The 23,360-nt window shown below is 44.9% G+C and overlaps 1 protein-coding gene across 1 annotated transcript in view; it reads left to right on the top strand.

Moving 5' to 3' along the window:
* Positions 1 to 23,360, top strand: part of LOC111975001 (cadherin-16-like) — a 31,435-nt gene that overhangs the window by 4,738 nt on the left and 3,337 nt on the right. Inside the window, exons 5-17 of the mRNA XM_024003132.2 lie at positions 380 to 509; positions 1,281 to 1,439; positions 1,959 to 2,155; positions 6,126 to 6,251; positions 7,675 to 7,825; positions 8,060 to 8,272; positions 8,635 to 8,711; positions 11,307 to 11,498; positions 13,891 to 14,132; positions 14,270 to 14,400; positions 15,101 to 15,340; positions 21,412 to 21,528; positions 22,998 to 23,114. Of these exons, the coding sequence (XP_023858900.1) occupies positions 380 to 509; positions 1,281 to 1,439; positions 1,959 to 2,155; positions 6,126 to 6,251; positions 7,675 to 7,825; positions 8,060 to 8,272; positions 8,635 to 8,711; positions 11,307 to 11,498; positions 13,891 to 14,132; positions 14,270 to 14,400; positions 15,101 to 15,340; positions 21,412 to 21,528; positions 22,998 to 23,114 (2,092 nt within the window). The remainder of the gene's footprint in view (positions 1 to 379; positions 510 to 1,280; positions 1,440 to 1,958; positions 2,156 to 6,125; positions 6,252 to 7,674; positions 7,826 to 8,059; positions 8,273 to 8,634; positions 8,712 to 11,306; positions 11,499 to 13,890; positions 14,133 to 14,269; positions 14,401 to 15,100; positions 15,341 to 21,411; positions 21,529 to 22,997; positions 23,115 to 23,360) is intronic.

Raw genomic sequence — 23,360 nt, 5'->3', positions numbered from 1 at the left:
ATCTCTCAGCTGTAATTGCCACTAGAGAAAATAATTAGCACAGGAAGTCAAGTAATGTCACCCACGTTAGCCCGGGATTGAGTGACAGGCATAGCCAGTCATTACAGGAACGGAAGGCAGACCTAAATTAGGAAGTCAATATTTTCCATTTGAGTAGRAGTCTGAGTGAAAGAATGCTATTACCTCCATGCTTAATTTGGATCTCTGTACGACATTCCTAATAAAATCTTAACATTTTAGATTGGAGATTGGTGAGAAATACTGTTTATGTGAAAGTGAGAGACTACAATGTCTTCATATAGCATTGGAGACATCTTTAGCGTGTTATGAGGGGCACGTTTAGATACAAAGGGCTTGAAACCTTGTGTGRTTTTCGCAGGTGTCCTTCTCAGCATCCGTGCCGTCTCAGAGCTTTATGGTAGAAGTATGCGTCATTGACAAAAACGACAACGTGCCTGTGTTTATCGAGGAGAGCATGAGAGGCAGTGTGCAGCTGGGACTTCTGAAAGGTTGGTTGTACTAGCCAGAACATAGAGCCCGTCCACCATTCAGGAGAAAACAAATACCGGAGTTCACAGAAGGGATTTTAATTTGTGACACAGTCATGAGTTTATTTCTTAATACATACTGATGAGTGATGTTTGCATTGTCTGAATCTTTATGACTTTTACATAAATAGTATCACCTGAACTATCCACATGGCTCTAGTGAAGGACATGTACGGTATGTGTATTGGAAGTAGAGGTGATTTGCTTAATCATTTTAATTGAAGTCTTACTACAGTCTGATCTTGGGCTATTGTGGGGTAGTTCTTTGAGTTTTTGCGTCAGAGATGACTCAAGCGTCTGGATTTATGTCACTGAGGGGACTCGCGTTTGAGTGGAGGGAGCTGTGTGCGTGTGTGAGCATCACACCACCAGATAATAGTGGGTTACCATTGATTACATTGTGACATGACCTTCAGGAAATTATAGAGCAGACTTTACATTGAGAGGATATTACATTAATAACCCCATAAAGTGTGCCTCTATTGAAATAAACTACAGTAGATACAAATATGTTAACAACTAATGTTTTTACCAAATGCAAAGTTATGTCAAATTATGTTAGAATAAAGTCAGAAGGTTATCATAATTAAATCAAGATTGTCCAGGAGGAATACTAGCATTTGAACTATGTAAGGATATTTCACTATAAGAATTAGGCATTGTCATCCTAGTCAAATCACAGTGTGAATGTACACAGCTGTACAGAAGCTTGTCTATCTTTCTCTTGGCTAGGGATCTCATTCATGCAGGTGGGGGCATCTGACCGTGATGACCGTAACACAGCCCATGCTGACCTGCGCTTCAGCCTGATGGACCAGACCCCCAGGATCCCCTCCAGTCACATGTTCTTCATAGACTCTGTGACCGGCGAGGTGTCTCTCACTGAGGACGGTGAGTTACAGGCCCCTCACTCAACTGCCCTGTTATATTCTACATGGTGTTGTCTTACTTTTATCTGTTTACTGTTAAATGAATTACTTAGTACACCCCTTCTCAATCCACATACACACACGGGCACAAACGCACACGCATGTACACACGCACATTCCCGTACACACATACACATACACACATACACACGTACACCAGTTAAATCAGATTTTAAAAAGTCCCAATTTGGACAGTGCTGGTGTTATTTCTGGATTTATTGACTATTTCTGCACAGTGCTGGTGCCCCTATGTTACAGCTTGACTGAAGCTAGACAACACTAACAACCCCAATCCACCACATTGGCTGCCGCTTTAGGGCCATTTAACTGTGAAATTGGCTAATTACGTCTTTATGATGTACTTGTTAGTGGGTTATTAACAATGTTTTCCCGCTTTTTTCAACGTGCTATCTGTGAACAACGTTATGCAGCTCTCTGATTGTAATATATTGATATGTGTGTGTGTGTGTGTGTGTTCCAGGGGCTTCCACCCTGGACCCAGAGATGTGTGGTCGCTACAAGCTGTCAGTGATGGTGAAGGACATGGGGGGGAAACCCAACGCTTTCTTCTCCACGGGCATCGTGACAGTGGAGGTGACGGGGAACACTTGGGCGTCACCGGACCCTGTTCGCCTCCAGGAGAACCTCCCTGGCCCCTACCCCATCCCCATCTCACAGGTACCTCCCTGGCCCCTACCCCATCCCATGTCACAGGTAGAACCTTCCTGGCCCCTACCCCATCCACATCTCACAGGTACCTCCCTAGCCCCTAGCCCCTACCCCATCCACATCTCACAGGTATAACCTTTTCCTGGCCCTACCCCATCTCACAGGTACCTCCCTAGCCCCTACCCCATCCACATCTCACAGGTATAACCTTCCTGGCCCCTACCCCATCTCACAGGTACCTCCCTAGCCCTACCCCATCCACATCTCACAGGTATAACCTTCCTGGCCCCTACCCCATCCTCATCTCACAGGTAGAACTCCCTGGCCCTATCCCATTCCCCTCACAGGTAGAACCTCCCTGGCCCTACCCCATCCACATCTCACATGTAGAACTCCCTGGCTCCCTACCCATCCACATCTACAGGTAGAAACTCCCTGACCCCTATCCATCTTACAGGTGCCTAGTATCATGCTCATTCTCCATCCCCATCTCACAGGTGACACACAGTGATGCTTTCAGGGATCACAGAGATATCTGTATATTCCTGCATACATTACATGCTCAGGTGACCTTTGCCTCTAGTATAGAATCATGGAAAGGGATCATCTGACAAATGTCAAACACTGTGAACTTTCATCCAATATTTATTTGACTGTTCATTGTAAAATGTAATAATGGAATGAAATGGGTGAAGCATCAGATACTGCAGTTGTGTTTGTTGTCTTTTTAGTCCCCCCCCCCCCCTGGGCTTCCTAAGAGACCAAGGTGTGCATTATTAATGTCATTCATATCCCTAGGCTTTCCCCTGCCTGAGTCACTGTAGCCTGAGGTTCCGTTCCCGCTGTTGGTGTGGTGTGTGTGTGTGTGTGTGTGTGTGTGTGTGGTGGTGTGTGTGTGGTGTGTGTGTGTGGTGTGTGGTGTGTGTGTGTGTGTGTGTGTGTGTGTGTGTGTGGTGTGTGTGTGGTGTGTGTGTGTGTGTGTGTGGTGGTGTGTGTGTGTGTGTGTGTGGTGTGTTGTGTGTGTGTGTGTGTGTGTGGTGTGTGTGTTGTGGTGTGTGTGTGTGTGTGTGTGTCTATAATGTCAAAGATTGTTCAATCAAACCTCACACTTTGTTTCTGACTTAGCGGTTGTGATTGAATAGGGATCAGTCTCTGTGCTCTGTGCGGGGCCAGTGTCTCTGTATCTGCACCTGGTCTTCTTTACAGTCTGACCTTTAGCTTGTTATTCAACATTTATAATATCAGCCACGGCCCAGTGCTTGCATCAGCACCAAATCATTAAAGCTGTGTAAATAACTGGAAACATCTGACATTATCAGAAAGAGGAAAACAGGACGTTCTGTAACTGTACAGTAGTATGGATCTTCTCTGCATCTCTATCAACATTTATTAGTCTGGAAAACAATAGTCTGTTTTCTATATATAGGTGCTTACAACAATGGAACAATAGTCTGTTTTCTATATATAGGTGCTTACAACAATGGAACATGGTCAGAAATGCAAACTCGAGACCTCAAGACAGTAACGCAAACTCGAGAACATAAAGTCATGATTTGCTGCAAATATGTGTATTTCTACATTTCAGTGTGGTCTGTGGGTGTCGCCACAGTAACTCTCCTCCTCTTCCCCCTCTCCTCCTCCTCTCACTCACGCCAGTGCCATCCGCCCACTGAAAACGTGTGGACTCAAAACGTGGGCAGATTTGATCTTTTTCATATTTTCCATGCCAATTTACCAACATAAAATAAAATCTATCCAAATGTGGACAGGCAAAATCTCAAGCAAATCCTCCTAATCTCTGCCGGAACATAAATGTGTGTGTCTATGTGTGTTTGTGAGAGAGATAGAGAGAGAATGTGCTAGAGGTTGTACTCTAGAGCTCTTCACAGCTCAGAGGCAGGGTCGGGGAGGTGGGCTGCTGACAGAAAAGCATGGCTCAGGTTTAAAGTACAAGATGACTCTGTTCTTGAGATTCTCAAACCCTCATAAAACTATACGCTTCTTTTAAATCTGACTGCAAAATAATAACAATATATGCCATTTAGCAGTCGCTTTGATCCACAGTCATGCGTGCATATATTTTATGGATGGGTGTTCCCGGGAATCGAACCCACTACCCTGGTGTTACAAGCGTCATGTTCTACCAACTGAGCCAAGAGCTACACAGGTCCACAAATCATCATGATGTATACTATTTTATCATGATGTATACTATTTTATACTGCGATGTAAAGATTATATTGGCTATTACTTGTGTTTTTTACAGTGCATGTACTTAGTAGGAATCTGTTTGTCAACATGCTATTACTATATTACAATTATAGTTGTCAGGGCAGCACATAACATCACATTTGCATGTCCATGTAAAGGGTTAACAGTGTAGAATCCACCACTGGTGACCATGCCTATATGATGGGAAAAGCCTCTCTCCACCCACTCTGCATTTACCACCATGTGTTTGTAGGCGGTAGGACTCATAGCTGTGCTGTTACCAAGCAGATGGGGGGGGTCATGTTGAAAGACTGAGTATGGCTGGGAGCCCTTTACTATCAGCAGCATGGAAAGTCATGTTTCTACTCAGGAAAATGTTGTGAGACACATAAAGCGTTATGCTGATGGGTTTCTCTTCTATCATGCATTTTTCTTTCAAAATATTTTCCTTCAGTCATTGATATTGATACAGGTGCACTTTGGTTGTTGATCTCAAGAAGCATTGCTCCTCTTTGGTCATTTTTGGTCTTTTTCCAAAATAACAATTAGGCAAATCAAGGCAGGAGAATTCCACATTGTGCATACTTCTTATACATGGAAGTCAGATTTGTCACAAAAAATGTATCTATTAGAAATACAGTAGTGGTGCACTTAACGGGCAATTACCCCACTTTTCAACCTCATTTTCATTATCTCCAGCACAATACCAGTGTCTACAAATGTGAAAACGGCGCATTTCAAAGTTTTGAAGAAAAATATACAAAGTTACAAAGTTCTACCCGATSACATCATCAAAAGTGAAAACATTTAATAAAAAATTGTGATTTTCAAACACTATGAGAATTTCTTGGTGACGTGAGGAGCAAGAAAATACCCTCCCTCTGGCTAGAAACTCGTTGCAGGTTTTGAAAATCACTGATGTCACAGATACATTTTTAGGACCTTTCTTCTTATCTTTTTAACCACAGATCATAGAAACGCGCCGTTTTCACATATGTAGACACCGGTATAATGCTGGAGATAATGAATATGAGGTTGAAAAGTGGCGGAATTGCCCTTTAAGACTGCTTATTCACAAGGTGACATAGAAGACAGAGTGTGCACTGCAAGCTGTTAAAAAAAGCACAGAAAGCAAAACATTACATCAGCTACAGTGTACTCTATTCATATCCATTTTTAGAACAACCAAGTCATTAATCACATTGTTATATACTACATCTCTTCAAAGCACTGAGGCCCTGAAATACCATGACACTGGGAGGAAGGCAGTCGTGAGAAGAGGGGCTTGTGTATACACGGCCTCAGCATTTGGGGAGCCAGCTCCAAAACAATGGAGTGGAGTGTGACAGTGGGTTGAGGAGATGCACATGCCCCCTGTGTTTCTGCCGGTGACCTCTCCTTCTTGGGTGCTGTTTCATGGGGTCCTCTGAGCCAATTATACAGCTCCCTGTCCGGCCCTGTGCTTTAAATCAGTAGAAGCTCCCCATCCAACATGTATGAGCTTTTGTTTTGGCAGAGGTCTCTGGTCCTCATCACATCCTGTACATTGACTCAGCACTTTATCATGTAAACACCTCACAGGTTTTTACTAAAGGACAGGGTTTCCCTCTCTAGTAAAGCCTAGGTACATGAGAGAGAGACAGAGAGTGGGAACAGCAGAAGGGGGGGCTCAATCCTACAATCCCGCAGTGCAGAGAGAACGTTGAATTGACCATGTTCAGTTTATGAGCTGTTCTGTGCCTTCCCTGCTTCCCTATCCTGTGTCTAGGTGAAGTGGAGTGGAGGTCTGGTAGAGTATAGCCTGGAGGGGGAATTCCCAGAGATGCTGTTCACTGTCAGCAGAGAGGGAGTCATCTCTCTCAACGCCCCACTAGACAGAGAGACTCAGGACCAGGTGAGTGACCACACAGTTTTCATTCATAATGTATCGTACCTCCTGTCTTAATCATATAGTAAGGACTTGTTAGGGCTGTGAACGCATAATCATGTCATGGGGCGGCAGGGTAGCCTAGTGGTTAGAGCGTTGGACTAGTAACCGAAAGGTTGCAAATTCAAATCCCCCAGCTGTTGTTTCCTCCCTGAACAGGCACTGTTCCTAGGCTGTTATTGAAAATAAGAATTTGTTCTTAACTGACTTGCCTAGTTAAATAATGGTAAATTACACTGTATGGACAGAGGAAAATCGTGGTGAAAAGGAGCGTCATGATTCAAATCCCAACGTGTCTTTTTTCCTCCTCTGCAGTTTGCCAAGAAGCTAAGCTCCAAAGCTGTACAGGATTAGATAAACATCACTTTTTGGCACAGGTTGACTTTGGGTTCATTCTGCAGAGTAGCAAGCAACGTGTCTGGCCAGAGACCTTACTGCTCACTGGTCTGACACAAGGAGAAATACATCACTGTATTGGATGTGCTGTTTCTACAGAAAGCCCTCAGAGAGTCTTTTCTGTCTGAACTATAACTATAGTACAGTAATTATAAAGCCAGACACACCCCCTCTTCCCTCCTTCTCCTCTCTCCCTACCTGGCAGTGACTGTCACCTATCATGATGGAGTTGTCATGTTCCAGCATGCATCACACTGAGTCACAGCCTATCGATCCACCTCCTCACACACCTGCCTAACAACACGAGTGAGGCAGTCCAGGTTCCCTGATTGAGATGGTTCCTTGCTGACTGACTGAGATTCATATGTCAGCGACATGTGACTCTTACAGCTGATGGAGGGAAGAGGGAGGAGAGGAGGAAGGGGATGCATGCACATGTACAGTACCTCTCGCTTGGTGTTGACAGAGTTGCGTGCCCGTATACGGCGCAGAGATGATGAATCATCTCTGGATGTGTCAAAGAAGGCGCTATACAAGCAAAATGCCTCAGTTCTGTGAGCTGAGTAGCAGTCCAAGAATCAATGGACACGCTGAGTGTTAGCACTGTCACTGCCTATCGTTAACCTAATGGCTTCATCTTCTGAAGACAGGTCGGAGTGAAAGGGGGGAGGGGGGGTGAGCAATCTGCACTCTAAAAAAGTAACAACTTATTTCATTCATACACATACACCCCACACACCTCCCACCCCCCATCTATTCTAAGAAAGCTCAATAAATAATGAATACAAAATTGTTGTGCCTTCATCTCAGACTGTGGTTCCAGTGTGTAATTGTGCCACGTTCAATACAGAACATGAAGATCTTTCCTGGCTGAGAGCTGGCGCTTTGTGTTATTCCAGTGTGTCTGTCTGTGGTCTCACTGTGTGTCCAGACAGGGAGATTTGATCTGGACACTTTGTGAAAGCACATGACCCCATGTGGCTCTGTCTGTTAGTTCCAGATCAGCATCGTGGTGGAGCGTCCGGACGGCAGGGAGATCGCCAAGCCTGTGGAGCTGAGGGTGATGGTGGGCGATGCCAACGACAACAGGCCCACGTTCCCTACCACACAGTACCACACCGTGGTCAAGGAGCTCGCCCCACGGGGTGAGGCACAACCCTCAGAACACTCATATAACACACTCGTACAGACAACTCCGGAACATACTGGATCACAAAGGCCTTTTGTTTACGCTTGAAACGAAATACTCCGAAATAAAAAACCATGGAGAAATTCATCAGTACGCTCAAAATAGGATTCTGTGTTTCTCACTTGAGGGTTCAAAGAAAATTTGTTTTTTGCCCACACACTAATCTGTGAGGACTTTGCTCTTTTCTCAGGGACGGAAATCCTCACAGTTCAAGCAGCCGACAACGATGATCCGAAAACAGATAACGTGAGGATCTTCTACCGGCTGGTTGGCCAGATCCCAGAGAGCCCTCGTGCCTTGTTCCGGGTGGACCGTGACTCTGGGGTCATCTCAGTGCAGGCAGACAACCTGGAGGGAGCCGCCCCACAGTACACACTGACCATCACTGCTGAGGACGCTAAAGGTGACCAACAGTACTGCATGGCAATGTGGTTCTGTGGTGTTAGGGAGAGGGGTGAGGGATTACTTCCACAAAGATAATGTATACATAGTACAATGTAAAGATAATCCAGAGATACTCTATAGTCGTAACCTATTATGATATGTAGACACGGGTGCAGTGGTAGTGTAAATTAGTTTTAGACTAGCAGATGTAACGTTGGAGGTTTTCCCTCTGCTTCCTTTGAGGAGAATATTGTTTAAATATGACACTACGGTGACTGATGATCATGATTAAGACTGAGGGCATCAGTATGAAAGAGGCATGCCAAACTAAGTGACTCACTAATGGAGCCTATCTCTCTCTGATGATGATTTCATTCGCAGGCTTAAACAGCTCCTGTACTGTGGTTGTGACAGTGCAGGACGAGAACAACAACCCACCCGTCTTCACTCCACACGAGGTACCTTTTTTGGGTTTGGGGGACAGAAGTGATTCAGGGCACTCATTGCAAATCTCTCTCTTATACAGTATATTAGATGTTTCTCTTCTGTTGGATGGCTGCTGTGTGAACTCTCCCTCCAGGTCACTGATTTGATTTCCCAGAGGGGAGCGAGATGGAGTGCTTTGAGGGGGATCCAAGCTTTAATCTCAGGCTTATACAAATGTAGGACCTTCATTTGAGCCAGTTTGCTACAGCAGGAAAGTAATCCTTCAGCAACAGAAAATGTGAATTATTATGTGGATTATAATTAATGGACAATTTTTCGTAAGGGAAAATCAAGTCTGAAATTCCAAAGAGGAAATTCCAAACTTCAGAAGCATTTTTAAACCTCAAATACACTACACGTTTTACATTTCCTCCATTGCAGGAAAGTTCTCCTACAACAGGGTGATCAAATTAATATCCTACAACTTTAAAGATGGAACCATATTATTGTAGGGTTTTTTCTCATTGTGCTCCAAATGGACAATGTTCTTAGTTAATCTGAATAAGCCTCAGATGAGGCCTGTGAGAATCCTTTATTTATAGAATAGGCAAATCCACAGCGTCGCCATAAGAAAGCTCTAAATGATATCCCTCACACATACAGCAGTCGGAACATTTCACATCTTTATAGAAAAATCATCGCACTGAGCAATATTTACTATTATGTCTGAGCTCACTGGTTCAAAAAAGCAGTTCTAGATTAAATATTAAGTACTTTGTTAAAAGTGAAAAATGCATCCCTTCGAGTACAGAAATTAACTGCGTTGTTCTGGAATTTGTCAATAAAAAGCCCTGAGAAGTGACTCAGAAGAGATCTCATTAGCCGCACAGTGTCGTCATCTCCTCTGGTACGGGGGGAGGGGGGTGTCCCTGAGCCTACCAATTAAAGGGACCTTAGTCTTAACATAAACACTATTTTTGGTCTATGAGAGCATCTTTGGGGACAGTCAGTGTTTCCAGCGGTCTTTTCCATAGTCGATCCTCATGAATAATGAAGTCACCGCTGAGGTCACAATGAGACAACATTGGATTTGCGCTGGTCTCAAGGTATGCAGTATCCGGGCCAAAGATAGACCATTTTCTCACATACTGTTCCAGAATGGAAAACAGTCTACACCCACACCGCCTGAATAATGCAGGAGAAAGGATTGTTGTGAAAGATGTGGGAGCAAATCGTCATCTTAAGATGGGGACATGTGACAATGAAGCACAAAGCTGTTGTTGTCCTCACTGGTGCTAGACTAAGTCAATGTACACCCCAACTGTGCTTGTTATGTTTAGATGCTCTTGGAGTGAGAGAAGGTACTGTTAAGATACAGGAGACATATTCATATTCTAGAGTTATTCCAGAGTCATCCAGTTTGTTCCTCATTGGGTTCAAGCCATGCCAAAAGATTTACAGCCATTCTCATTTTGGATTCTCTATGCACCTCAACAATGCTGTCAATCATGTTTTGAGTCGATGCCAGCCCCAGGCTCATATTCTCTCACACACACACACACACACACACACACACACACACACACANATGCACCTCAACAATGCTGTCAATCATGTTTTGAGTCGATGCCAGCCCCAGGCTCATGTTCTCTCACTCTGGCACACGCACACACGCGTGCGCACGCGCACACGCGCACACGCACACACACACACACACACACACACACACACACACACACACACACACACACACACACACACACACTGAGGTGGAAAAAGCTCTTGAGTGGGTCACGCCAGAGTGCCCCTGCTTTTTCCAGCAACATGTGAACGGGTTTGTAGGGAGCTGGCAGGTGAGTGGTGAGACCCATGGTATCAGTGACCCTCTAGCCCGGGCAGGCAGATCAGAGACACAGCCGTTTCAGTGGAGGGCCACAGTGAGTGGCTGATTAAAGGACTCCCAAGCAGAGAGATAGGAGGTGTGTGAATGAAGGTCAACAACACAGGGCCACAGGGGACATGCCTGCATACACACACCAGACCTGGGTCAAATACATAACCTAGATTATGTCAAATATGTTCAAATATTTGAAATGCACTTGATATAGTTAGCTAGTTAGCCTGGAACAACGGAACCAATGGAGTAGTCCTAAAAGTGCAAATTCCAAGCTAAATCAATCTAATACTAAATAATACATTTTTCAAATATTTCACTATCAATCACATTTATTTTATAAAGCCCTTTTCAACAGTTGTCACACAGTGCTTTACAGATACCCAGCCTAAAACCCCAGAGATAATTGTTTTATTTTTTTTACCTTTATTTAACTAGGCAAGTCAGTTAAGAACAAATTCTTATTTACAATGACAGCCTACACTGGGCCAATTGTGCACCGGACTCCCAATCACAGACGGTTGTGATACAGCCTGGAATCGATCCAGCATCTGTAGTGACGCCTCTAGCACTGAGATGCAGTGCCTTAGACCGGTGCGCCACTCGGGAGCCCAAAAGAAAGCTATGCAGTAGCCCCTGCTTCATTATCTTTTCCTTCTCCCTGTGCTCATCCCCCCTCCTTGCTCCCTTTCTCCTCTCACCTTTCTCTCTCCCTTCTCCCCTTCTCTCTTAGTACGGCCCCTTCCACCTGGCAGAGGATGCTCCTTTGGGAGCCACGGTAACCGCGGTGTCAGCGTGGGATGCTGATGAGAGGGGAGGAGACAGCTGGCAGGTGAATTACAGGCTGGAGTCTGGCAACGAGGAGGAGGTGTTCACGCTGGTCACAGACAAGCAGACCAATGAAGTTTCACTCATCCTCTCCAAGGTACGGCAATCTCCTTCATTCAACAGTCTCTATTCTCTCTTGTTCATTCACAAATAAGACACAACCCAGAGAGACCTAGACATCGATGAATAGGATGCATTTTAACATGATCTTAACATGGTAATAATATCTTCATAGAAATATGCAATATTGACTCTAATAATTATGCATTTCGTTAAGTAACCATAAGGAAAAGATACATGCATATCGAATCTTGCTTTGTATATCACTTTCTATGTCTCTTCATACGCACATACATGGATATTTCAATGACACGTGTCCCAAAAATAAGCCATGACAAAAACAATAGTTTATCCCAAAATAATCTGAGCCCATCCCTGGGGTGTCTCTGGCTCGTCCCTGGTCTCCTGTAATCCCCTCCACTCTCGCAGCTCCGCCCCAGCACCGCCCTGCCTCAGCTATCTCCCCTGGCCTGGACAGGAGGGCTTTGGAGACAAAGAGGGAGTGTTTGTCATTGTTTGTGTCCCCATTCTCTGGAGGCGGGGCAACTGCGTTCTACCTCTCTATTGGAGTAGAGGAATGTTACCTATATTCCGCAGAGGTAAACCAGGAGTTGCCTCCGGTATTGTCTAAACTAATACAGGACTGGAGCACATCCCCTTTGCATTGTCTCTGATGAACCCTGCCATACAGTAATGATGTGCCGTATAAGGCTCTGACATAGTCCTACTGTAGCTCATTTTGAAGCACCACATATGGTGTATATTTAGTACAGCAGTTACAGGCTTAAAGCCAGCCAACGACCGTCCATCTGGTAAAATAGCTTGTTAGTACATCAGAGCATGCTCACTAATATGTGATCTTGTGGCGAGACTGAGACAACCCAGAGGGCAGTCCCGTTGTCTCAATAACAGCAGCTTGCACAAAGTCTAATTGAATAATTACACAGTGCCATTAGTCTGTAGAAAGCAATTACAGTTTACTCACTATAAACCACATAGGCAAGYCACCGCTGACTAAACACTAGCTAATCTGTCTCTCTGGTGCTGTGCAACAGTTGTTGTGTGAGCGTGAGGGTAATATCAATGAGAATATTCAGCTCCTGCTGTGCTGTAGGCGGATGTGTCTGAGGTTGTGTGTAGCGTGCTAATCCATGTGACCGGATCAGGAAAAACTCCAGGCCTTTTACCAGACCCATGTCAAGCATGTGTTCTGTTGAAATGTCTCCTACAGAGACAGAGGCAGTACCTGCCGTCATGAATGGTGAATGAGAGAGGATGGCGTAAAAAAGAGTGGTCAGTCGCCTTGAGCTGGGTGGCAGGTGCACATAGCTGATTCAATCCTTTTCAGGGGGAAGAATAGAGATTACAGACAAACACACACACACATACCATACACACACGCACACACTGGACTAATGCTTTGATCTTATTATGATCTTGCTATGAAAGAGGGGARCACAAGTAATCGTCTCCTTCTTTTTAAACCCATTGAGCTGGAGACTCTCATGCTTCAAGGGTCCCCATTTAACCTAGTGGGCCGCCCTCCACACAGCAACTTAAGGCCAGCAACAGCAGCTGAGTGGTGGTTGGATTCTTCTGGTTGTTGCCTGATACAAACCTGCACTTCACTTCCAGTCAACACCATTAGTCACTCCAACACTGAACAACGTCTGTGTTTTCTCTCTAGCAACAGAMGTAGCTATTTGGGCCAGGCGACATGTTATTAGCAACAGCAACCACTTCATTTCACCCGAACGTAGACAACACAGGGGATACAATCCCGGGCTGTGACCTCACAGAGTAAGCATAGCAACGGCTGTCCACTAACGGGATTCTCTGTCACAGGCAGGATTCATGTCAGGTGAAACGTGAATCAAATGGCCGTCCCTGTCATTCCAGTTTGTTTTACAGTGGAAATAAAACTCCTCTTTGCCGGTAAATCAGCTTGTCTCACATGCAGGTGACGGTATTATAGAGGCCTTGTTTAGAGTCACTGTGCAGTGTTCTACAACCCTCTCCTTTCCAGTAGGATAAGCCTGTAAATCTGTGGAACACGTCGATTCCCAGCAGATATATACAGGCTCTTTCTGACCTCCTGTGTTTGCTCCATGAGCGTAATACAATCCCATGCCTCTGTTGGAGGGGGCGGTTCGATATGTTGCTCAGTCTAAATGAGCAGCCTGTGCGTCTCATGGAGTGCTGAAATGGCACATTCACAACACATTCACTGACTGCTTTTATGCTCTTTAGATAAAGTCTGCTATTTTCTGTTAGTAAATCCCTCCCATGATTATTTTCCTGGTATTCATTCTTGCACTGTAGAACAAACACTATGTTCCCATGTTTCACAACTATTCGAACACTACATGTATGTAAGTGCATGCCCTTCCATATGAGCAGCATTTCTATGGCAACCTGTATGCATGCAGGTGCTGGACTTTGAGCGGGAGAGCGAGTACATCCTGGTCCTTAGTGCTCAAAACCCAGTGGCCCTGGTACGAGGGAGGTATGGCCCAGCGTCCACGGCAACCGTCTCCATCTATGTGGACGATATCAACGAGGGCCCCATCCTGTCCCAGAGCCACTACGAGGTCACTGTCAGAGAGGGGGAGGAGCCAGGACGGGTTATTGCCACTATTCGTGGATATGACCCAGACTCACACCCAATCAGGTGAAACATCGTTCATTGGAAATAATATAAAAATAAACATTAATTCACAGTTTAAAGGCATGGATCATTGTGTTATCCCACCCCATCTATACTTTGAAGGAATACGTACTAATGGTTTGGGTTTTGTTTTTGTCCAGATACTCGCTCAGAGGAGACACAAAGAGGTATTTCTCCATTGGGAAGTACTCAGGTGAGCTGAAGACCGTCCAGGCCTTGGACAGAGAGGAAAACAGCACCTACACTATGGAGGTCATGGCTGAAGATGGACGTAAGATGGTTTTCTGAGAATAATGTCTACTTCATATCTTTCCAGACAGAGCGTCCAGGGCAGCTTAGACCTCAGCCTTCTGTTTGTCCCAGGGGGTTTCAAATGTAATAAGGCAAGGCTAAAGCAATACTTACATTGAGAATTCAAGACCACACTGTATTCACTGACAATGTAATAAGAAGGGAGTGAGTCATGCGAAGTGACAGKCAGTGTGTAGCTAGCTGGTGGGTGTAGAGTGGGAAGTGAGGAGGGGGTATGTTGTATAGAAAACTCCAATCCAATCCTCCCCCACACTAGTTAAGCATGACTCAGAACAGAAGACAGACTTGCAGGGTCTGAGAGCTGCACACGGCACCTCTCCAATTACCCGCTGCCCTTATCTCTCGCATGCACTGATCACGTCTAGTGAAAAATCTACTGGTCCATTACCCACAGAATGGGGGCTCTGACTCACATCTTGAATCCACACCTATAGAGGTTAGAGAGGGCAGTGGTGTTAATTGGTGGAGGAGATCATGTATTATGTTGGTTGGATCGAATTGTACAGGTATCAGAAACATTTTAAAATATGCTTTTAATGTCCCTCTGTGCWTGTCAAAGCCAGGCCAGCAGCACCCAATACGGTACAACACGAGGACTGTTGTTACGAATGATTCAGTGGGAKCTAATGTTTATTAAAACTGTACTGTTTGCCTCCCAGGGAACTCTTCTCTGTCAGCTTCAACACTGGTCACAGTCCATATCCTGGATGTGAATGARAACAGTCCGGTGTTGGTGGGAGACTACTCCTGGAAGTACCTGTGTACCCCTCGCTGGGAGGACCAGGCCTTGGTGCTGGCATCCCGGGACAGTGATGGTCCCCAGCACGGTGGCAGGCTCAACTTCTCCCTCCGCAGTGACGCCACCGTGCGTGGCAACTGGAAACTCACCCCCATCAATGGTCTGCCTCATCATCCAGATAAACTATCTTCTGTTTTTTCACTAACACATTTGTATTTTATCTTGACAAACAGAAAGATCAACACACGCTCACACCAACCTCTTAGCCCATCAGATATTTTAGTAACCAGTCCAGCAGTGGAAATTGTTGTGCATATTAGCATGACAATACTGTAGGTGTAGTCACTGCAGTAGCGACATGGTGACCCAACGCTATGACATTGTAGGCTAGCACCATACTGTAGGAAGTAGGACCCAGGAAACATTAACCTCTCTGCAGGATCAATCCAGATCGAGGTGTTGGATTGGTTGAGTCATGTCTGTGTAAGAACCACTACCAGACAGCTAAATTAAAGTACCAAATTAGACCACTTATTCTATTTGAGTCGTCACGGTGACGTTAGACCTGACACTCTCACTGTGGTTACACGTGTATAGGGTAACGTCATTGACGATAAAATGGTTTTCAAAATAGAAAGCATGTACGTGCAATAACGTTGGAAAGAGAACAATCCAGGGTGTTTTGCTCCAGTGTGATGAACGGTGAATAGGATGTAATTCAAGGATCCATTCAGACCACCTGTTGATCCACAGACACGTGTAGAGGATTAGAGTGAGTGGCACTGAGACACTGACTGACAGTGGAAGTAAATTGCCCCCATCCTTTCTTCTGAGGCGCTCTGACTAGGCAATGTCTCTAATATGCCTAATGGCCCTCTTCCTGTCGCTGTGCCTGTCTGTAATGTGTCAGGCTGACATACATTAATCAGACGTGTCGACTTGGCTGTGCTGACACAGTCTCTCTATTGTATCACTGTGACAACCTTTTCTCTTTAGTTTTTTTCTCTCGCCATTTCTCTCTGACACGTTATTATTGGAAGCTGCGGAGGCCGGCTATAATTATATTTCCCTTTTAATTTGTGTGATGTCACAGCTGGGGCCCGCCAGGCTTAAAGGCTAAGAGGCTAAAAGTGTATTTTTCCCAGCAGCACCCAGCAGCTGCAAGACTTGTCCCTAATAACACCTGCTGCAGACGTGCCGTGGCGCACCTATTTACCTCACCTTTGTGGCTCTTAGGCCTCCTCCCTGACAACTGGAGAGGCTGGAGAGAGTGACGGAGGTGTGACGCAGCCTCTGTCTTTGAGAAGCTCACATAGTCTGCTGTGCTGTGCTTGTCCTGAGAGGGTACCAGTAGATTACACTGTTCCTGTCCACCACAGAACAGACAGTCAGTCAATTTTAATTAATCATAAATAGATACAGCAATGATTTACCTCTATATTCCTGGGCTGTGATAAAAGCAGGTATATGTTTTTTTTAACTCTCACATACACTATTCCTGTCAATGACATCAAAGAAAAGTCCCAATAAAAACCATTGAGGATGTGGCAGACCAAGGGCTCCTCTACTGTTTATGTCACTGACGCCTGTCGGTTGCAGCCTTACCTAACAAGATGATATACAGTGCATTCGGAAAGTATTCAGACCCCTTGACTTTTTCCACATTTTGTTACGTTACAGCCTTATTCTAAAATGTATTTTTTTTTTTTAAATCCCCCTCATCAATCTACACAAAGTACCCCATAATGATAAAGCAAAAACAGGTTTTTAGAAATATTTGCAAATGTATATATATATAAAAAAAAGTTTATATCACATTTACATACAGTACCAGTCAAAAGTTTGGACACACCTACTCATTCAAGGGTTTTTCTTTATTTTTACTATTTTCTACATTGCAGAATAATAGTGAAGACATCAAACACTTTGAAATAACAGATATGGATTCATGTAGCAACCAAAAAAGTGTTAAACAAATCAAAATATATTTTATATTTGAGATTCTTCAAAGTAGCCACCCTTTGCCTTGACAACAGCTTTGCACACTTTTGGCATTCTCTCAAGGTCCCTCGCCCTCCTTTCTTCAAATCTGACTACGACTCCATTTTGTTGCTCCCAGCCTATAGACAGAAACTAAAACAGGAAACGCCCGTGCTCAGGTCTGTTCAACGCTGGTCCGACCAATCTGATTRCACGCTTCAAGATTGCTTCGATCACGTGGACTGGGATATATMCCCGGACAGCGTCGAACAACAACATTGATGTATACGCTGATTCGGTGAGCGAGTTTATTAGCAAGTGCATCGGTGATGTTGTACCAACAGCGACTATTAAAACCTTCCCCAACCAGAAACTGTGGATTGATGGCAGCATTCGCGCAAAACTGAAAGCYCGAACCACTGCTTTTAATCAGGGCAAGGTGACCGGAAACATGACCGAATACAAACATTGTAGCTATTCCCTCCGCAAGGCAATCGAACAAGCTAAGCGTCAGTATAGAGACAAAGTAGTCGCAATTCAACGGCTCAGACACGAGAGGAATGTGGCAGGGTCTACAGTCAATCACGGACTACAAAAAGAAAACCAGCCCCGTCGCGGATCCCGATGTCTTGCTCCCAGACAAACTAAACAACTTCTTTGCTCGCTTTGAGGACAATACAGTGCCACCGACACGGCCCGCTACCAAAACCTGCGGACTCTCCAGAGCGCATCCCTAGCCACGTCCTCAGAGCATGTGCAGACCAGCTGCCTGGTGTGTTTACGAACATATTCAATCAATCCCTATCCCAGTCTGCTGTTCCCACATCGCTCAAGAGGGCCACCATTGTCCCTGTTCCCAAGAAAGCTAAGGTAACTGAGCAAACTACTATCCCCCTAGCACTCACTTCCGTCATCATGAAGTGCGTTGAGAGACTAGTCAAGGATCATATCACTTCCACCCTACCTGGCACCCTAGACCCACTCCAATTTGCTTACCGCCCCAATAGGTCCACAGACGATGCAATCACAATCACACTGCKCACTGCCCTAACCCATCTGGACAAGAGGAATACCTATGTAAGAATGCTGTTCATRGACAACAGCTCAGCATTTAACACCATAGTACCCTCCAAACTCGTCATTAAGCTTGAGACCCTGGGTCTCGACCCTGCCCTGTGCAACTGGGTCCTGGACGTTCTGACGGGCCGCCCCCAGGTGGTGAGGGTAGGAAACAACATCTCCACCCTGCTGATCCTCAACACRGGGGCCCCACAAGGGTGCGTTCTCAGCCCTCTCCTGTACTCCRTTTTCACCCATGACTGCGTGGCCATGCACGCCTCCAACTKAATTTATCAAGTTTGCAGACGACACTACWGTGGTAGGCTTGATTACCAACAACAACGAGACGGCCTACAAGGAGGAGGTGAGGGCCCTCAGAGTGTGGTGTCAGGAAAACAACCTCACACTCAACATCAACAAYACAAAGGAGATGATCGTGGACGTCAGGAAACAGCAGAGGGAGCACCCCCCTATCCACATCGACGGGACAGTAGTGGAGAAGGTGGGAAGTTTTAAGTTCCTCTAAGTACACATCATGGACAAACTGAAGTGGTCCACTCACACAGACAACGTGGTGAAGAAGTCGCAACAGCGCCACTTCAACCTCAGGAGGGTGAAGAAATTTGACTTGTCACAAAAACACTCACAAATTTTTACAGATGCACAATCGAGAGCATCCTGTCGGGCTGTATCACCGCCTGGTACAGCAACTGTAGTGATAATAGTAGAAGATAGAAGAAGATAAGAATGTCCTTTGTGTTGGTCCAAAGGTGCGTCACAGTCTCTCCATCTCTTTCAGAACAGAGGCACATGAAGGGGAGCAGTGTCAGAGGCCAGCCAGGGGCTTTTGGACTCCCGGATAACAGCTAACAGTCTGATAGTAGACCGTCTGTTATACACCGCTGTATTTTGGATTTGATCATAGATTAGATAAAGTATCAGTGCATTTGCACTAGAACCAACCTTCGTCACCCCTTGGCCAGTGTGTTTGTTTTGCGTCACAGAGGGTCCACCACACACAAGTGACAGGGTCCCTCACACATACAGCATGTGTATGATAAACCGACCTAGGTCTTTCCTCCATCAGAATAATGTTGATGTGGGCTGTTGATCATGCCAGTATTTTACTCATGTTCACCAAAACCTAGTTAATCAATCAGCCATGGGTATTTATATTTAGCTGTGAATGGCATTACCAATGAATTGGCCTGTATCTCAGACTCTTTACTGAGTACAAGCAGATGTTTAAAAATATATTTGAGGTAATGTTTTTCATTCTTGCACAGGCTTTGGAGCTTTTGGAATTTCCCTCAGATGTTTACTTTGCTTTTAGACGCTAGCCAAAATGGACAAAAGTCTTCTGTGTACCGTCAGTTAAATTGGTCTTAAAAGTACACTACATGACCAAAAGTATGTGGACACCTGCTCGTCGAACATCTCATTGCAAAATCATGGGCATTAATATGGAGTTGGTCCCCCCTTTGCTGCTCTAACAGCCTCCAGTTGTCTTGGGAGGCTTTCCACTAGATGTTGGAACATTGCTGCGAGGACTTGCTTCCATTCTGCCACAAGAGCATTAGTGAGGTCAAGCACTGATTGATGTTGGGCGATTAGGCCTGGCTCGCAGTCGGTGTTCCAATTCATCCCAAAGGTGCTCGATGGGGTTGAGGTCAGGGCTCTGTGCAGGCCAGTCAAGTTCTTCCACACCAATCTCGACAAACCATTTCTGTATGGACCTCGCTTTGTGCACTTGTCATGCTGAAACAGTAAAGTGCCTTCCCAAAACTGTTGCCACAAAGTTGGAAGCACAGAATTGTCTAGATTGTCATTGTATGCTGTAGCGTTAAGATTTCCCTTCACTGGAACTAAGGGGCCTAGCCCGAACCATGAAAAACAGCCACAGACCATTATTCCTCCTCCACCAAACTGTACAGTTGGCACTATGCATCGGGGCAGGTAGTGTTTTCCTGGCATCCGCCAAACCCAGATTCATCCGTCGTACTGCCAGATGGTGAAGCGTGATTCATCACTCCAGAGAACGATGGAAACCCATTTCATGAAGCTCCAGACGAACAGTTCTTGTGCTGACGTTGCTTCCAGAGGCAATTTGGAACTCGGGAGTGAGTGTTGCAACCTAGGACACAATAATAGATGGCCATTATTTGTCATCCATTCATTTCAGTAGAATATACATTTCTGTCAGCACCACCATTGTTTGCTCTGGTAGCTGTGCTGTTATTACAGTCATGTCGATGGACAATTGAACTATCAAAAGAAACATGCAGTGTTTACAATCAATGTCCCTTCTGTGTTTTCCTTTCATGCTGGGATGTTGCAGCTGTTATTACTCTGTAATTAATGTCTGTCCTTTCTCTGAAAACAAATAGGAGTGGATTTGGCATATGCTGGGTCTGTGTTCATGTGTTTTCTCCTTGGCCTCCCACCCCTCAGAATATCTCCACAACTCAATCTGGTTGACAGCATCTGCTCTGTAAATAGAAAAGGACATCTAATAGATCCCTGTAGATTTGTTTCCCTGATGTTTGGCAGCATGTTGGCTGATGTTTGGCAGCATGTTGGAATAGAGTACTGGTCATCCTGAGACATTGTGTTCAGACTGACTCAGTCTCAGGGTAGGATGGGCCGCAGGTGCACCCTCTCCCCCTGTCGCAGCATGGTCTCAGCCCAGTCTGCCTGGTGATCCCTTCTCTACAGAGGACAGACAATGTTTTACGTGTTATGCGCTTCAGTACTCGGCGGTCCCGTTCTGTGAGCTTGTGTGACCTACCACACCGAGGCTGAGCTGTTGTTGCTCCTAGAAGTTTCCACTTCACAATATCAGCACTTACATTTGACCTGGGGAGCTCTAGCAGGGCAGAAATTTGATGAACTGTCTTGTTGGAAAGGTGGCATCCTATAACAATGCCACGTTGAAAGTCACTGAGCTCTTCAGTAAGGCCATTCTACTGCTAATGTTTGTGTATGGAGATTGCATGGCTGTATGCTKAATTTTTTACACCGGTCAGCAACAGGTGTGGCTGAAATTGCAGAATGATTCTAGGAAAGGTTATGTGAACAATTATTTAATTTGACCAAGAATAAGTACAGAAAATGTAAAAGTTATGGAGCCCAATAAACTTTTGTCCTAAAGATTTACCATAGGCTACCAATGTAATATCTGTCTTTCCCCAGACACCCATACCAACCTGTCCCTGAACATCCCATACCTGTCTCCTGAGGTCTACACGGTCCCCTTCACCATCTCTGACAGCAGCTCTCCTCCCAGGAGCACCTTCATCAACCTGCCAGGTGACGCATATTGATACAGTTGAAGTCGGAAGTTTACATACACCTTAGCCAAATATATTTAAACTCAGTTTTCACACTTCCTGACATTTAATCCTAGTAAATATTCCKTGTTTTAGGTCAGTTAAGAATGTGAAATGTCAGAATAATAGTAGAGAGAATGATTTATTTCAGCTTTTATTTCTTTCATCACATTCCRAGTGGGTCAGAAGTTTACATACACTCAATTAGTATTTGTTAGCATTGCTTTCAAATTATTAAACTTGGGTCAAACGTTTCGGGTAGCCTTCCACAAGCTTCCCACAATAAGTTGGGTGAATTTTGGCCCATTCCTCCTGACAGAGCTGGTGTAACTGAGTCAGGTTTGTAGGCCTCCTTGCTCGCACACACTTTTTCAGTTCTGCCCACAAATGTTCTATAGGATTGGTTGAAAAACGAGTTTTAATGACTCCAACCTAAGTGTATGTAAACTTCCGACTTCAATGGTATGTGTTGAAGCAGAATATATTGCTCTACGCAGACATGTTTACAAAATGTGACATGTATAATTTCTCATATATTACAACTGTAACTTTGATTTTGTCACAATAATAGATGGCCATTATTTGTTGTCTTTTCCTTTCAGTAGAATATACATTTCTGTCAGCACCACTATTGTTTGCTCTGGTAGCTGTGCTGTTATTACAGTCATGTCGATGGACAATTGAACTATCAAAAGAAACATGCAGTGTTTACAATCAATGTCACTTCTGGGCATTCCTTTCACACTGGGATGTTGCAGCTGTAATTACTCTGTAATTAATGTCTGTCCTTTCTCTGAAAACAAATAGGAGTGGGTTGGGCATACAGTATGCTGGGTCTGTGTTCATGTGTTTTCTCCTGGCCCTACCACCCCTCAGAATATCTCCACAACTCAATCTGGTTGACAGCATCTGCTCTGGGGTGGCAGGGTAGCCTAGTGGTTAGAGTGTTGTAACCGAAAGGTTGCAAGATCGAATCCCTGAGCTGACAAGGTAAAAATCTGTCGTTCTGCCCCTGAACAAGGCAGTTAACCCACTGTTCCTAGGCCATCATTGAAAATAAGAATTTGTTCTTAACTGACTTGCCTAGTAAAATTAAATAGAAAAGGACATCTCATAGATCCCTGTAGATGTGTTTCCCTATATGCCTGATGAATGGCAGCATGTTGGAATAGAGTACTGGTCATCCTGAGACATTGTGTTCAGACTGACTCAGTCTCATGACAGGATGTACCGCAGGTGCATCCTCTCCCCCTGTCGCAGCCTGGTCTCTGCCTAGTGATCCCCCTCTACAGCACACCGAACTGATTTAGTAAAACCCTGAGGCCTCAGGGGCATGGAGATGTTCTCTCCCTGTCACCGTGGTCTGCTCAGGGTATCTGTAATGTGCTTACGWGTGCTGAATATGTCCCTGTACTTTGTGAGTTGTGTTGACTGTGTCTTAAATCACAGTGACGGTGTGCCCATGCAATGTGAGAGGAAACTGCAGGACCGCCGCTAAGCAGCTGCAAGGCATGCCAACCATCCAGTCCACCGTCGGCATCCTACTGGGAACCCTGGGGGTCATAGGTAAGAGTAGCTGCTGTTGGATTGTAGACTGAACACCTTTAATTAAGCTACCAAGTTAAAAAGTCAATCAGTCAAATGTTTTTCTAAAGCGCGTTTTACATCAGCAGTTGTAACAAAGTGCTTGTACAGAAACCGAGCCTGAAGTATAAGCAAAATGGTCCTTTGTGTAATTTTGTGTCAAGATGATCTGAGTTCACTTAGGATCTTTTTCAGGATCTTACATTTGAGTTAGTCATGGGATATTTT

The sequence above is a fragment of the Salvelinus sp. IW2-2015 genome, linkage group LG15 (assembly GCF_002910315.2).
Source record: "Salvelinus sp. IW2-2015 linkage group LG15, ASM291031v2, whole genome shotgun sequence".
Taxonomy (NCBI): domain Eukaryota; kingdom Metazoa; phylum Chordata; class Actinopteri; order Salmoniformes; family Salmonidae; genus Salvelinus; species Salvelinus sp. IW2-2015.
This window is presented reverse-complemented; position numbering and strand designations above follow the sequence as displayed.